This window comes from Mytilus trossulus, chromosome 6 (genome assembly GCF_036588685.1).
Source record: "Mytilus trossulus isolate FHL-02 chromosome 6, PNRI_Mtr1.1.1.hap1, whole genome shotgun sequence".
NCBI lineage: Eukaryota > Metazoa > Mollusca > Bivalvia > Mytilida > Mytilidae > Mytilus > Mytilus trossulus.
In genome coordinates this window covers 78,827,670-78,845,393 of record NC_086378.1, presented here as the reverse complement: position 1 = coordinate 78,845,393, position 17,724 = coordinate 78,827,670, and the positions used below count along the sequence as shown (strand labels likewise).

At 31.9% G+C, this 17,724-nt stretch overlaps 1 protein-coding gene across 4 annotated transcripts in view; it reads right to left on the bottom strand.

The window, feature by feature from the left end:
* LOC134721940 (hemicentin-1-like) overlaps nucleotides 1–17,724 on the bottom strand; it is a 50,008-nt gene that overhangs the window by 12,110 nt on the left and 20,174 nt on the right. For 2 of the 4 annotated variants that reach the window (XM_063585260.1, XM_063585259.1), the window contains exons 8-15: nucleotides 17,302–17,604; nucleotides 15,643–15,948; nucleotides 4,508–4,810; nucleotides 3,801–4,103; nucleotides 3,100–3,399; nucleotides 1,742–2,044; nucleotides 796–1,101; nucleotides 82–384 (exon numbers count right to left, since the gene is read on the bottom strand). In XM_063585260.1, the coding sequence (XP_063441330.1) occupies nucleotides 82–384; nucleotides 796–1,101; nucleotides 1,742–2,044; nucleotides 3,100–3,399; nucleotides 3,801–4,103; nucleotides 4,508–4,810; nucleotides 15,643–15,948; nucleotides 17,302–17,604 (2,427 nt within the window). The remainder of the gene's footprint in view (nucleotides 1–81; nucleotides 385–795; nucleotides 1,102–1,741; nucleotides 2,045–3,099; nucleotides 3,400–3,800; nucleotides 4,104–4,507; nucleotides 4,811–15,642; nucleotides 15,949–17,301; nucleotides 17,605–17,724) is intronic. The other 2 variants (XM_063585261.1, XM_063585262.1) reach the window with 2 other exon arrangements.

The window sequence follows — 17,724 nt, the reverse complement described above, 5'->3', positions numbered from 1 at the left end:
AGTCTATTCACAGTACATCAAAGTATGACTTTACTTATTAATCTAATAACTTTTAACCAAGTATAAATAATGTCAACTTACTTCCAAGTACGTCCAAGAATGATTGTGAACTGGTTCCTGTTCCAGCTGCATTGGTAGCAGAGCAAACATAGTAAGCTTCATCACCTTCAGCAGCATTTTGGACTGTCAGGGATGGTGTTCCTACAGTTCCACCATTGTATTTGGCAGAATTTGCCACATTGATGAAAGATTCAGCGCCATTCTGACTTATCTTCTTCCATGTGACAGAAGAAGCTGATGGTGTTGCGAAAACAGTACACTGGATGGTCACAGAACTTCCAAGGTTGACAGTATATCCTTGTCCAATTGTTACAGATGGAACACCTAAAAACAATCATCAATAATTTATTGTCTTTATCAAATAAAAATTGTATGCAATGGGAGAAAACTCGCATTGTACTTTATTAAAAAAAATTCTGATACTGAAATTGTTGCCCATTATTTCAGTAAATCTAGTTGTTTAAATGAGTTTTTTTGTCAAGGAAGTCGAGTCTTAACGCACTACCTATAGTTAACTACCAGCCTTTGTATATCATTTTGCAAAACATATCTCAAAATTGAAGTTTTGAAATAAACTTATTTTTATTAACCCTTTTTTGATTTAATTTTTTTAACATATCATATTTTTGCTGGAAGTTTCAAGAACACTTGACCTGTCACTAGTAAATAAAAATAAGTGTAGTAAACCATATTTACAATCATAATATCACAATGTATCTAAATACCAAGACTTACTTCCAACAATCTGAAGTTGTGTCTGTTGACTCTGAGATCTACCGATGGCATTCTCAGCGAAACAAGTGTAAACGGCTTGATCATCAGCATCAGTGTTCAGAACTGTTAGAGATGGTGTGCTGAGTGTGACGCCAGAGTATTTATTGGGGTTGGTGTTTGCTGAGATGGTTGTAACGACACCATTCTTGACCTTTTGCCAGTAGACCGAGGTTGCTGGAGGGTTACCAGATACAGAGCAAACTAGCTGTACACTCTGGCCATAGTTGGCACTGTATGAGGGTTGTGGAACATTTACGGAGAGAACACCTGAAAATTAAACAAGAAATAATGATAATTATAGATTATCGTTGATTATCTCAACGAGATTGATTTTCTCACTTGAGCTGGAACAGCAAAAGTGAGAAAAGCAATCGAGTTGAGATGACCAATGATAATCTGTTTATCGCTATTTTACCTATGACGACGTTGTCAATTTCAATGTCAATTACATTAGCAACGCCACGTGGCCTCCTTAGTTTCTAGCAATAATTTTTCCATCTCAAGCGAGAAGCATGATATGAAAATTATCACAAAAAAAGATCAAAGGAAAAATGCACAAAATAGCGATAACATGTTTTATAATTTTTATGTTTAGCCAATACCTGCAAACATATTGTTTATATATATTTATTCAATAATAATAAATGTGACAAAACACATATCAAAATATTTTTCTATGATTCAAAAGAAATTTACAAAACAGAAGCAGTACTTTTGCTCCTGGATTCAATCTTTGTTTGTAGTTTTTGAAGTTTATTGATTTGAAAGTATCAAACCCATAATAAACATGCATTTTCTGATTTTTGATGTTGGTTTTAATTCATCATAAATTTAAAGAAGTTTTTAAATTTTTATTTAGGAAAATATTATTTATTTGAATAAAAATCTATACAGAAAAAGAACTTACTTCCAGTTACATCAACATAGGACTGTGAGCTGGATCCAGTTCCAACAGCATTAGTGGCTGTACAGATGTAATAACCTTCATCACTATCACCGGTAGATTGAATCGTCAAAGATGGCGTGTTTCTGGTTCCTCCAATGTACTTGTTGCCGTTAGATATATCAAGGTTTTGGGTTGCACCATTTAGAACTCTCTTCCACTGTACAGAATTATGGAGTGGGTCGGCCTGAACTTCACATTCAACATTTACAGATTGACCAATTTCTACACTGTAGTAGTTTGACAAGATTTGGACAACAGGAATATCTAGAAAATATTCATTACAGAGTATTAGTTACATATTAAGGTTCATCATAACCTTTTGGCTAAAATGGCCGTATTTACACCCCAAATTTTACTCTGAGTACAGACTAACCTATACACCTGCAACAGTTTTAAGGGATGGCAGGAACTAGATATATAAATTTTAAATGCATTTTATGTTTCAGAAAATTATAAACTTTTCTAGATTTTGCTATCCATTTTTTTTCGTTCCTGCAGAAGGTGCAAAAATTAACTAAATAGTGAAAACGATTGAGAAGCTCCCCTCATGTAATCAATGTTGTGAGTAGTATTGATTTAAATGGACAATAGATGGACAATAGACACCTGTAAACAACAGGTGATTTAACAGGTTTAAACTGAGTAACTGAGTGGACCGTATCAAATGAAACTGGGGTGTTTGTTTATTTTCCTATCTTCTGCAGACTGGAAAAAAATGGACATCAAAATCCAGGTAAGTTTTTAATTTTCTGAAACGTAGACTTCATATAACTTTTATATATCTAGTTCCTGCCATGCCTTAAAACTTTCCTGGATGTACCAGTTTGTCTGTACTCATAGTAATTTTTGAGGTGTAAACACAGCCATATTTTTCAATTACTTATGATGAACCTTAATACATTATATGACTGTCAAATTTAGAGAGAAAAAAATTAAGTTTAAAGATACAATTCCTTTAATGAATAATTTCATTTTGCAGGTACAAATTTTGTGAAAAAAACCCAACACATTTTGGTTAACCACAAGATATTTTGGTTTTCAGGTAAATTCTCATACAACCTATATAAACTTGTATTTTGTTGAACAATTAAGTAAACCTTTGAAATCTATGAAAACTAGTACCACCAACAATAATAATGGATGGACTAAGTATCAAGTTAAGCTATAAATATATTGACATCTAAAACTCTTCATCAAACCTTAAAAATTTTATTTTTTTGGTTACTTATAATTAAAGAATTGAAAGTCCTTTCCTCCATCTTATTCACATCTATATATATTTTATTTTGTAAAATGTTGAATTAAAAATGGCATCTTACCTCCAACAACATCCAAGTAGGTCTGTGAACTTTGGCCTTTTCCAATACTGTTAGTGGCAGAACATACATAGAAAGACTCATCAGAATTGCCGGCATTGCTGATTACCAAAGATGGCTGTGATACGGTAGCACCTGAGTATTTACTTCCATCAATACTGATAGCAGTCTGTACTCCATTTTGGATCTTGGTCCACGATACAGAGCTATGGACTGGATTGGCTGTTACAGTACATACCAATGTGATAGAGTTTCCATAGTTTACATTGTATGAGTTGGAGCCAATGTTGACAATTGGAATACCTGGAATTGAAATATTTACTTAATATCATTTCTGTACCACTTAAATCTTTTAGACCAACTTACATTCACTTTACATTCATTTTAGATACAACTTGCATAAATAAAGTATAAATAAATAAATAAACAATATTTTACTCCGTCAATCAGTTAAGTTTGAGAAATGGATACATTTAATTTAAATATTTACAAGCTTTACTTTTGTATTTGGTGAAATGATCTTTTTAAACATCATATTTCACTTTGTAACATTTTTTTTAAATTAAGTTATTTCATATAAGATACCGGTATTGCACAGAGGACATCTTCACTTGAGCTAGAAGATTTAAAAGTTTGGCTTAAAACTAAACTAGGGGGAAAATAGAGATAACTGGTTTCACATAGACATGTTTCCCTATACTTACTTCCAATGATGTCAAGGTATGTCTGAGAACTCTGACCAGTTCCAACTTCATTGCTAGCAAAACATATATAATAAGCTTCGTCACCGGACTGTGAAGCACTGATGGTCAGAGATGGATTATTGACGGTGGATCCGGAATATCTGTTAGAACTTGAAGTAGAGATTGTTGTAGCAACACCACCGACTACCTTCTGCCAGTAAACAATGGTATGTTGGGGTGATGCAGTAACAGTACATTCCAGGGTTGCTGATTGGCCAATGTTGACAGTGTACAGACTCTGTTGAACTTTCACATTTGGGATATCTGAATGAAAAATATTTTTATTTATAAAATACATTTCACAATCTCCAAAATAAATGCAACATAAAATGCTAAGAATGAAATATTTAAAAAATGAAACGCAAATGTAAAAGGGCAATCTAAATTTTACCTTCAGAAAGATTTACTTGCATAATTTTCCAACGTCAATTGGGAGGGAGGATAATTTTTTTGGTCAAAATTATTAAAAAATTAATTTTAAGTTCAAGTGATTCAAAATTAGAGGGTTCAAAATAAATTCACTGGTATTGTTTGTTTATCTATTTGTTCAACAAAGAATTCCCAAGATTCTACAAAAAATTTCGTCTACAACTATTTCCCCAGATTTTTTCCAAATTAAAATGGTAACAATTGACAATTAAAACCACTAATTTCAATAAGTCACATACTTCCTGTAACATCTAAGAATGTTTGTTGACTGTTTCCTGTTCCAATAGCATTGGAGGCATAGCATACATAATTGCCTTCATCAGACAAGTCTGGATTGTAAATGACCAAGGAGGGGTTTGTAATAGAAGCACCATCATATCTATTGCTGTTTGTATCAATGTCAATGGTCTGACCATTAGCACCAATTCTCTTCCAGTAAACTGAGTTAGCAGCAGGTGTGGCTATCACTGAACAACCCAATGTCACGGTAGCACCAATATTAGTGTTGTAGTTTGGCAGGGATACAGTCACAGTAGGGATATCTGAAATAAAAATAAACTTGGACATCAGATATTGATACAAACCTCGATTTCATTTGAAACTTGAATTTCTGAAAAGCATACTTACTAATCAAGGAGCAAACCTTTTAAAAGTATATTACAGAAACAATCTCAAATAGTTTTGACAAATTTCTGAATGTTTTTGTAAAGGATCTAAATATTTGGACCATCCTTTAAGAAAGTATTATTCTTTCTGTTAGAAATAATTTAACGAAAGAGTTACTATATATATTACAGATTATATATTTGTATTTTAGATTTTGAATATTTTAAAACACCAGTCCCAAATTTAAAAGACCGGAGAGAATTAACTGAGTGCATAGGAGACAGCTGGTCAGGATTCATACATTTAAATCAGAGATTGACATCAGCAAAAAAATCTTCAGTTAAAACTTACTAATAGATGAAATTACAAAAGATTGATTGTTTATTTCTGATATTATGTAAATCATATGATATTTGAAAAAAGATTGATGGTTTATTTCTGATATTATGTAAATCATTTGATATTTGGTATAATGGAGACAAAGTGTATTTTGGATATTATGTGAATTATATGATATTTGGTAAAATGAATACACAATGTTGTGTATATGTCAATGAGACAACCGAACAATGCTCAAAATAAAGACATCTGCAAGTATTACAGTTAATTTTCTAATGCATGTAAGGCAAAACTTTGGTTGGCTTGCTTGCTTTGTTTCTATAATTGTTTATACAAGCTTTATAAATAAGATTGACATATTTAAACAATATGTATAGGCATAGTTTAACCTGCATATATAATATTTGAATTTAATTGGATGTTATCCTAATGATTGTACAATATAAAAACAAAGCAAGCAAGCTAACTAAAGTCTTTCTCTACATGCTTTAGAGAATTAATTAGCTGTAAATCAAATCTTTCATTTGACTATTTCATTTATTTAACCTGTTGCAATTCTGAAATAAAACAAGAATATATGTTAACATTAAAACAATAAAAACAAAATATATAACCATCCACCATATAAGGGTTAACACATGAATACAAAGTCAAATCATATAAGTTACAAAATACCTTGCCAAGATTTTGTGCAAGAAGACAATGAACTATAACCAAACATTAAGGAATTTTAGGATTTTTCACGGATTTATCTAAAAATTTTGAATTTTCTTAATACTTTTTCTCTTTTTTTGATTTTTTTTTTTCAGAAACTAATATGCAATTCATTTATAATACTCAAAAACATTTTAAGAACTTTATTGATTTCACTTGATATGGATAAGAAATGCCAAATCACCATTTATGATAAAAAAAACTTAAGTTGAGTTGTAATAGAGTACATTTTGTGCTTGAAAGCCTAACCCAATGTAAAACTTTGCCTTTAAGAAAAATGTAACTGTTATTATTCTTTTTCAGTCGTGCTAAAACAAATTGAACAAAAGCGTATTAAACATAAAATTATATAATAACTGCCAATTAAACATTAAAAAATATTTCATGCAAGTGCCGCCCCAAGGCCAAGTGGTTGAAAGAACAATTCAAATATGAACGTGTTTAAATTGTTTATTGTCAGTATAAACAAACATAAATAAATGTACAGAACATGCAGGTATGAGGCTTGTGCAGGTAACCTACTTCCAGTTACATCTAAGAAAGTCTGAGCAGATGATGATGTTCCTACAGGATTAGAGGCAGAACAAATGTAATATCCTTCGTCACTATTTGCAGCACTAAGAACTCTCAAGCTAGGGTTGTTCACAGTAGGAGTATTATAATTAGAAGATGAAGAATCAATGGTCTGTTGTTGTCCATTTATAACTCTGTACCACTGAACTATTGTTGCCGCTGGACTGGCAGTTATAACACATTCCAAGGTCGCTGTACTGCCCAATAACACACTGTAACTGTTGGATAAAACACGGACAATGGGGAAATCTACAAACAAAATTAATTATATAAACACTCCATCTATTTAAACTTTTAAAAATGTGTTAAACTTTAAAAATCCGTATTAAATATTTATTTTTCTGTTATCCAAATACAAATTAAGAGTTATCTCCCCTATACAGTTTGTTGGTTGTTAACAAAAATGAACATGTGTTTGCCATGGTTTACTAGATTATCTCCCTTATAAAATTTGATTAAAGAAATAAGCATGGTAAAATATTGAACATATTTTCCATAGCCTACTTGTAAACAATTAGTTGTCAGGATTTATTATTATCAGTCATTCGAATACAAAAAAGTATCAAATAAATCTAAAGTTAATGAATACCAGGCTTTGGCAAACAAGATAGAAGAATACAAGTTTGTATAAATTTTGAATTATACATACTTCCAAGAACATCCACATATGTCTGTGAACTCTGACCAGTTCCTACACTATTTGAAGCAAAACAGATGTAAAATGTTTCATCATTCATATCAGTGTTAGCAATGGTGATTGACGGTTGGTTCACTGTAGATCCACTGTATTTGGCAGTGTTCATATCAATGTCCACTTCTTGACCACCTTGAACTTTCTTCCAGAAAACTGTTGTATGTTGTGGTGCAGCGGTCACAGAGCAAACTAAAGTTACACTTTCTCCATAGTTGACAGGATATGAGGATTTTTCAACAGTAACAATTGGTATATCTAAAATGAAAAAGTTATGTGTGAAAATATTTTAGAGTTATCTCCCATGTTATGAAAAAATATTTTGTAAGTGCCTCTTGAAGTCTCTATGATAAAAATTGTTTGAATGAAACAGACACCATATGATACTATAAACTTATAAAATAATTGTTGATACTGTATCAACTTTACATGTAAACAATTCAGTCTTAAAACACAAATCTTAGTTTATAAAGTAGATTATTCAACAGTAACAATTAAAAACTTAAAATGTGAAAATATTTGAGAGTTGTCTTCCATATTAGAAAAAAAATAATTTCTCAATGCTTTTCAGTGGCAATGGTAAAACTATTCCCATATTTGAACATTTTTCCCAAAATACAGACTAAAGAACTGATACCATATCTCAATTTAACCCGACAAGATTATAACTTTAACATAATATAATATCAAAACTAACATTAAATAAAACAGTATAAAACCCATAGAAAAAGCAGAAATCTTACTTCCAACAACTGTTAATGTTGTAGTATCACTCCTTCCTGTGCCTACACTGTTTGAAGCATGACACCGGTAGTTAGCTATATCACTGAGATCGGTGTTTAGAATGACTAGAGATGGCGATGAGACAGATGATCCTGAATACTTGTTAGTGTTGGTCATTTGGACGGTTTGCTCTTGTTGATTTCCTGAAGCCCGGGTCCAGAAGACGTTTGTTTCTGGTGGTGTGGCGGAGACTGTACATGCCAAGGTTATAGAGTTTCCAATGTTTACACTGTATGTACTCTGTACTATACTGACAACTGGGATACCTACAGAAGAAATAAATTGATGTAATAACGAATTCATAAACAACCTTCTCGTTGGTTGCTAAAAAATAAAAGCACTTTTCCAGTGAGCCAAATGTTTTCAAATTACAATGAAATAAAAATTGTAACTTTAATTGATCTAAAATCTAACTATAAACTTTTTAATGACCAGAACAAGTTTTTAGATGCTAAGTCTGCAGAAAAAATCAGAGAAGATGGACATTCACAGTCAGAATATATATTGTCAATCCTATCATCAGAATGAGAGGTGTATATAGTGTCATCATCTGTTGTGTCCTAATAATTTTACCGCAGTATTAGAGGCTAGTTGTATAAAATCATTTATTTTTTAAATTTTGATTAAGGTTTATACAACAGTAAGATCATTTACCAGAAACTTAATTTTCAGACCAGTATTTTGTTTACTTTTTTGTTCTGACATATATACAGTAACTTGGAATTAATTTTTACTCAACTTCCATCTTAATAAAAGTCAACATAAAATATGAATAGATGATAATCTATATTTTACCACATGCTTAATCATGTTAACATCTAGAAATTCCATTCCCAAAACTTTTATAAAAACTCTTAAAAGTATCTACTATCTATTAAGCATTATTTAGTATACTAAATGATGCTCAACTGCTATGCCTTTTGTAACTATTGTATGATCAGGTGTGGAAATATTTCAAAATAAAGTAATAAACTTCATAGAACATAAGAAACTTTATATTAGAGTTTAAGTTAACAATTAGATTTAAAGAATGCTAAGTAAATCATTTTGATTAAAGATGGACATTCATAGTCAGAATATATATTGTCAATCCTAAAATCAGATTGAGAGGTGTATATAGTGTCATCATCTGTGGTGTCCAAACCATTTTGTCTTAGTACAATGAATAGTTGCATAAAAAGATAGAGAAATATCTTAATGACTTACTGCCAACAACATCCAGGAAAGTTTGACTGCTTGATCCAGTTCCAGCTAGATTTGTGGCATAACAGACATAATTGCCCTCGTCAGAGTTGCCTGCATTCCTGATGGTCAAGGATGGATTGTCCACTGTAGAACCACTATATCTGTTACTGTTTGAATTCATGTCAATATCTTGTAATTGTCCGTTAACAATTCTACGCCAGAAAACGGTGGTTTCTTTTGGAGTAGCAATGACTTCACAACCAAGAGTAATGGTGCTTCCAAGGATGACTGTATATGTGTTGGACAAGACATTGACTGTTGGGATGTCTGGAAAAAATATGATACCATAAATATCAAAGCATTCTTATTATAGTATGATCACATGATATATTCTTAAATTCTACAGTGTAGTAACAAAGTTTTGATTTCCTTTTTTACCTTTCGAGTGTTCAATACAAAATGGTTTTGCTCATTGTTGAAGATTCATTTGCAACCAATAGTATATAAAAATATGTTATCTAATGATACAACTGCTCATACCTTTTTTTTTACATTAGCTTTTTTTCTATATATCTATGTAGTTCCAAATTAAATTGATTATGGAGGGATGAAAGGGATGTGCATATTATACACAACTGCACACTATAAATGGCACAATACGGTATCATCAGAACTTACTTCCAAGAACATCAAGGAATGTTTGATCACTGGATCCAGTTCCGACACTATTCTCAGCAAAACACTGATAAAATCCTTCATCATTAAGGTCAAGGGCAGAGACTGTCAAGGAAGGTTGACCAACAGTGGATCCAGCATATTTTCCTGAATTTAATGCGACTTCATTCATTTGGCCATTCTTCAACCGTTGCCAGTAAACTCTCGTCTCTGCAGGGTTAGCCGATACTGTACATACTAAAGTGACAGATTGTCCATAGTCACCATTGTACTGGGTCTGGCTTACAGTCACTATAGGGATAGCTGTAAAAAAAAAATAAAGAATTTAAGAATGTGCATTTTCTTCACTTTTTCAATTTAAAAAAAATCATTTATAATATTATGTATTTGCACCCACTTCAAACTATTGGGGAGTTATCATTGCTTTTAGTTATACAATTTGGTCCTGTAAATCTTGTTTGCATACATGTGAATTCCATTACCATAATATGTATAATCATTCAATACTTTTATCAAATGAGAGAAGCCTTGGTGTACATCATTATATGCAATACTATGTGTATTTACACTAAATTTTATTCAGAATTGTTTCTTTTCTGGTAAGAGTTAATGTAAATACTATATAATATCCAGTTATCTCCCCTTAATGGAATTTGCAATGAGGTGTAAGCTTTTGCTTTTAAAAGACACTAGTCATATCATTTTTTTTTTTAATTTTGGTTGTTAATTTCATGAATAGATTTTAATGTTATGAATTTAAACACCAAATGTTGATTGTTGAATGTTTTTGAATCAAATATGTGCAGCCAGTTAGTCTCTTGTTCCTCGTTTCTTAAAATTTACTTACTTCCAGTCACATCCAAAAATGTTTGTTGACTGGTTCCCAGTCCGACAGCATTGGTAGCAGTACATATGTAATTGCCTTCATCTGCAAAGTCTGCTTGTGAAATGATAAGCGATGGCGAGTTGACTGATGAACCACTCAATCTGCTATTTCCTCCAACAGATACATCGGTTGTTTGACCACCGACTACTAACTGCCATTGTACAACTGTGTGGAGTGGGTTAGCATTGACCACACACTGCAAAGTAACAGTTCCACTGACCACAACGCTGTAACTATTAGATAGTATAGCTACTACTGGTATACCTAAAAATAGAAAAAGAAATAAATGTATATCATAACAAATTACCAATGTATCTAAATATGTAGATTATTGCATTTTATACTGTACAGAAGAAAAAACAGTAAAGTTCATGCAATGTATTTTTTTTTAAATAAAGCAAGGAAAACCTGGAACCAGTAATTAGATAAGTTTCTACTTGTATTCTTATGTATAATTTTTGAAAGGTAGACAATCTCCATAGGTGATATTTGCTATTAGGTTTATGAGAAAAAACACCAATAGTTTCAAAAAATATTTCAATAAATTTTCTAGAAAATCAATTACTTGATTGGGCAACATTTAATGTAAAAATTCAGCACTTTCATTTAAAATTGCACAAATATTCTCATCCAATAAAATACTATTTACCTCCAGCGACATCTACTGTTGTCTGAGAACTCTGTCCTGTGCCGACTCCATTTGTAGCAAAACAAACATAAGATGCTTCATCGCCGAGGACAACATTATTGATGGTTAGAGATGGTGTATTGACAGTGGATCCACTATATTTGTTACTACTGGCAACATTGATATTGGTTGGTTGTCCGTTCTGGATTTTTTGCCAATAGACAACAGTGTGAACTGGATTAGCTGTCACAGTACAAGTCAAGGTAACAGTCTGCCCATAGTCCACATTGTATTGTTGTTGAGGTACCACAACAGATGGAATATCTGCAAATAAAATATAGAAAATTATAATACTTGAAAAGAACAGGGATGAAAGCTAGTTTTGAATGATGCATACTTAATGTTATGTGGCAGATCAAAAGTATACCCTTATTCAGGATAAGAACATGCTAATGTGCTAGAATATAAAACCAGATTTGTACTAGAATGAGTGTTTGTGCCAGATTTTAATCATACTAGTTCACAAGTTTAAAGTTCACAGGAAGACAGCAGGTCAGCCTACCAGGAAATTGTTAGAAAATGATAAAATATCAAATCACTATGTCTAGATTTGCTATTTAGTATTTCAGGTACTTAGCAAAATACAAATATTTGAATCCATTGTTTTAATACAATAATCAGCTAATAAGATATGCCCCTTTTTTTGTGTATTGGTTATACTTACTTCCCACAACATCTAGAACTGTTGATGTGCTCTGACCAGTACCAATACTGTTTGTTGCATAGCAGACGTAGGAAGCTTCGTCATCTAGATCGGCATTATTGATGACCAGTGACGGGGAAGAAACAGATGAACCAGAATATTTCCCGCTATTTGCCATTTCAATATCAGTTGACACGCCATTCTTTATTTTCTTCCAATTAACACTTGTATGTGCAGGATTAGCTGTTACAGTACAACCAAGAGAAACTTGTCGGCCAAAATCTACTGCATAGTTTGGTAAGGTTACGACAACAGTTGGAGGCTCTGAAAAAGTTTTCAAAGTTTTAAAAAATAACTCAAAATTTGAAACAAACATTATTCACACCCTTGTTTTGCATAGGAATTAAGGTACTTTTAGAATTTAATCTACGTTTTCACCTTACATCATTGGAAATAAAAAAAAAATATTTTGAAAGGGTTATTTCTCTCAAATCAACAATATATCCAACTTATTAAAAATAATCATAATACTCGCTTTCTAAAAACATCCTGAACTTAGAATTGAAATTAAAAGAGAAGGTTTCATTACTCTTTTTGACCAAATATCTTAATATTCAACTTACGGCCTTGAATGTCCAAAAATCCCTGAGAACTGCGACCAGTTCCAACAATGTTGGTAGCATGACATCTGTAATTTCCTTCATCGCTGAAATCCAAATCATTGATCGTCAGCGATGGATTAACAGTTGTCGATCCACCATATTTACTTGGATTGGTAGATGGACCTATAGTTGTGACCACTCCGCCAATATCACGTTCCCAATAGACTGACTGAGCAAAAGGATTAGCTGTTACTGTACATCCTATTGTTATGGTGTTACCAACTAATGCTTGGTAGTTGGATGATCCAATAATAGCAGAAGGTACGCCTAAAAAGTTTTGGAAAAAATGTATGAGAAAATATGCATCTAGCAGCAGATGGGGTTCCTTAAAAGGAGGTGGAGATCCACTATAAATTTATTGACTAATTTAAAACTTAGAAGAAAATTCGTTTAAGATCTGATATTTGTTAATTCTTCCACTTTATTTCTTTATCTGAAGACTTAAATCCTCATTTTTTATCATTACTATATATTATTTCAAGATTTTAATGGAAAAGTCCCCATTCAAAATCCAAAATGGAAGATTTGTGCATTTATCTCTTTCATTTTTGTTGTTGAAGATATATCTCTTTGATTAAGAATTATGGAATCTTACATCAGTTTTACAGACTAAAACTTTATGACTAACTTATAAAAATACATTGAATGTTGTATTCATCTATGAAAGGTCCTTATTTGCATTTCATAAATCTTTAATACTTTCAAACTGTTTATTTAGGCCTTATATTCTTAAAATGAATTTCTGGATTAAAATAATAATTTAATAGTGTAAATATTAACATGTACTCGTACAGAATTCATAGGTCAACAATTGTTAAGAAGTTTCTCACACTTTAAACCATTTTCCTTCCATGACCTATACCCTTAAATCCAATTAAGCTTTTGGCTATATTAAATTTGACCAACCTGTGAAAAACACCACGACTCCTCTATTAGTAAGGTTTAGTGAAAATGTTTCTTTTGTATTTAAATATAATGACCAGCTGATTTACCTTTAATACAAAGCAAGCCTGTAACAAAGTGATTAATCTAGAGGTGTGGGGTAGGAAACACCCACCCTTTTATTGTTAAAAACCCCTCAAATTGAAGATAAATACTCCCGAGCCAAAAATATCTGAACTTGAACTAAAATTGACAAAATAGTTTATAGTTTAAGCTGGCCAAGATAAAAAGTAGGGGAAAACATATGGTAGAAAGGTCATGCAATTGTTTTTCTTTTTAGATTTGGTTTAATTTGCATGCTTAAAAAGTAATTATACAAGCTTACACCTAAGCTTGGGGTCAGCACACTACTCCATGGTATATTCTGTAGTCACCCATTCTATTTAGTGTTTATCAGTTGCATGTGCTTTGGAAGTCCTTTCTTTAACAAATTACTGTAACTATCGCATCAATATTTATTTAACCAGTCATTGCACTTTTTTTTTTATTAAAACAATACTTAATACATATTCATCAAAAAATTCTTGCACAAAAACAATATATTTTGTACATTGCAATGCTACATAAATATACCTACCTTATGTGTTCTGTTGGGCTAATGAGACAAATTGTCTGTCAAACAGCAAAATATATTCTGGATGACATCTGCTTACTTTAAGCAAAACGACCAATGAAATCATATACATGTATAACCAAGTTGGTCTTTTAACAATATATCAATCCAATGTGAATACATGGTGCTATTTGTAATATAAGCTATGTATTGGTTGATTTTAAACAAAAGGGAAATGGGAATTCAATGTTTGACCAGGACTTGATATACAGGGTCCAGTACCACACTCTGGATATATGGGTCAAGGCCACACAAATACTTACTACCAACTATATCCAGTGTCGTACTATTACTTTCGGCAAGACCAAACAGATTTTCAGCAAAACATTTATAAAGACCCTCATCTTCAAAGATGGCGTTTGAAATTGTAAGTGATGGAGTACTAATAGAAGAACCACTGTATTTGGTAGAATTTGTCACTTTGATTTGAGTTGTGACATTATTTTTAGTGGCTTCCCAATAAACACGAGTAGCTGCTGGTGTTCCACTAATAACACAATCTAAAGTAACAGTATCAGAATAATCCTCTGTGTATGAACTTTGGGGAATGTTGACAGTCAGTACACCTAGTAGAAAGAAGAATAACTTGAACAAAAAATACCAGGTACAAATTTGTCACTAAGAGGGATTGGTTAAACATATTCTAGACTAAGTACCGGAGAAGGATAAACAGCACACAAGGTATATATGATTATCAAATTTGGGAAAAGGCAACTTAGAACAAAAATACCAAAAGTTGTTGCAGAAAAAACAAGGAGAGGGATTGGTTTAATATATTCTAAACTTAAATGATAGAAAAAGAACATAAACAAGTATACTGAGGAGGGGTACATAAATATTTATCAAACTGGTATAAAGCAAAAAAAGGTAAGACTATAAGAAGGATAATTGAGCTTCAAGACAAATTCAGAATTAAAGGCAGATCTTTTTAATGCTGTCAATCCCAGAAAGCTAAAACTGTTTTAGTCTATTTTGAAAATAGAAAGACATAACTCTTTAAACAAATTAATTAAATAAGGAAGTGAAATTCTGACAATTACTACTTGTTACTAATGACTACGGTAAAAATACCTGCAACAGAAAATAAATAACGTTGTTGCAGTCATAATTTGTTAACATGTTTATCCATTTTTTTAATTTTGCTCTGCTGCTAAAGAAAGGGATGACAGAATTGTTTTTTCTAGGGTTTGTTTCTTAACGACATAGTTTCAGTATGAATATATAGAGTTGATTATTATTTAAGGTGTGTATAGGATTTCAATGTTTGATGAGGGTTCAATATACAGGTCGGGGTAGCACACTCTGGATACATGGGTCAGACTAGGTCCGGTACCCCACTCTGGATATATGGGTCAAGGACACACAACTACTTACTACCACCAACTATATCCAGTGTCGTCTGATTACTTTCGGCGAGACCAAAAACATTTTCAGCAAAACATTTATAAACGCCCTCATCTTCCAAGATGGTGTTTGTTATTGTAAGTGATGGAGTACTTATAGAAGAACCACTGTATTTGATGGAATTTGTCACTTCAATTTGAGTTGTGACACCATATTTAGTGGCTTCCCAATAAACACGAGTAGCTGCTGGTGTTCCACTAATAACACAATCTAAAGTAACAGTATCAGAATAATCCTCCGTGTATGAACTTTGGGGAATGTTGACAGTCAGTACACCTAGTAGAAAGAAGAATAACTTGAGAAAAAAAATACCAAATACAAAATTTGTTACAGGAAAGACAAGAAGGGATTGGTTTAACATGTTCCAAACTAAGTACATGTACAGGAAAAGGACACTATGAAAGATATATATGAATATTTATCAAATTGGTATAGAGCAACAAATGTCAGATAAGAAGGATATGCTGTAGGTCGACCTCTTTGAAATAAATTAAGACATGTGGTTAAATTTATAGTGGACAGAGGAATAACTTGAACAAAACATACCAAGTTCGAAATGTGTTGCTGAGAGGACAAGAGGACGGAATTGGTTACATATATTCTAAACTAAGGACAGGAAACGGATGAACACAAGGTAAATATAAAGATTTATCACATTTGATATAAAGCAACAAATGTCAGATTATAAGAAGGATATGTGGTCTTCAAGACCTTTTCAGAAATAAAAAAAGACATTTGGTTAAAAGTTTCTAATCATTTTCAATGCCATCAAATCCTTAAAAAACTATATTGCAACAAGAAAGTCGGTCAACCTTGCTCAGCACCTGTTCTTAGATATGTAGTTACTGTTACCTGTACAACTTAAATTTTGCATTCTGATTCCTACCTTTATCCACGACTTGACATTCAAATTGCAAATTTTGAAACATCAAGTGGTAGAGTTTTATTTTTCCAAAGACTTTACCAAAATATAGATTTATTCTTTTTAACTAAAGGGAGATAATTTCAATCTCTTTATTTATGCGACATAAAGGGATGGACATTTTAACTGGAAAAATCACATTCTCCTTTTTTTAAACAAGTTGCAAAGCATAGTTTTTGCAGAGAACAAAGAGGTTGGAAATTCATAAAGTTACAATGGTTATTGCATGCACATGTTAGGAAAATATATTTTTCAAAAAGAAAAATTTTAAATTCATGCACCGTCAAATATATATTTATAGGTAAAACATTATATATCAAACTCCTTTGAAATGAAAATAAAATTAAATTATTGAATAACAAATTTATATTTTGATTAATATTAGTTGTCAATATAAAATTATTAAATAAAAACAAGTATATGTTTTCTAATGCTCTTATACACTTTTATGATTGGTTCTTTATACTAAGGTATGGACTAAAAGTGAAGGAAACACTGTTTTTTTCAATTATTAGTATCTAAGCTTGAAGACATGGCTTTGGGATGACAAGGGCATACAATATCTCCATTAAAAGGTACCTGTAAACAAAATAAAAATCTTAAAAAAATATATCAAAAACAAATAAATTCAGATCAGCACAATCCATGGGGTAATCACAAGATATACTTCTTGGGCCAAAAAAATAAAAAACATTTGTAAAACTTACTGCCAGTAACTGAAAGTTGTGTATCCTGACTGTTTCCAGTTCCAACTGCATTTGTAGCAGAGCACCTGTAAAGACCAGAATCAGAAGACACTGTATTGGAAATGGTGAGAGATGGTGTATTGATGGAGCCACCTGAATATTTGCCAGCATTATTTAGATTAATCGTAGATGTTGCACCATTTACAATTCTCTGCCAAGTTACGGTGGTGTGTTGAGGATTAGCTGTTATTTGACACTCAATAGTGATTGGGTTTCCATACAAAATACTGTAGGATGGAGATGGGATAGTTACGGTGGGTATATCTGAAACAAGATATTATTGCCATTAATATATACATTTTATAAAAGAGGCATTAGTCAATTGAAAATAAAATAACAATGACAAATTAAGACATGCATTACAATGTGAAATATCAGAACTAG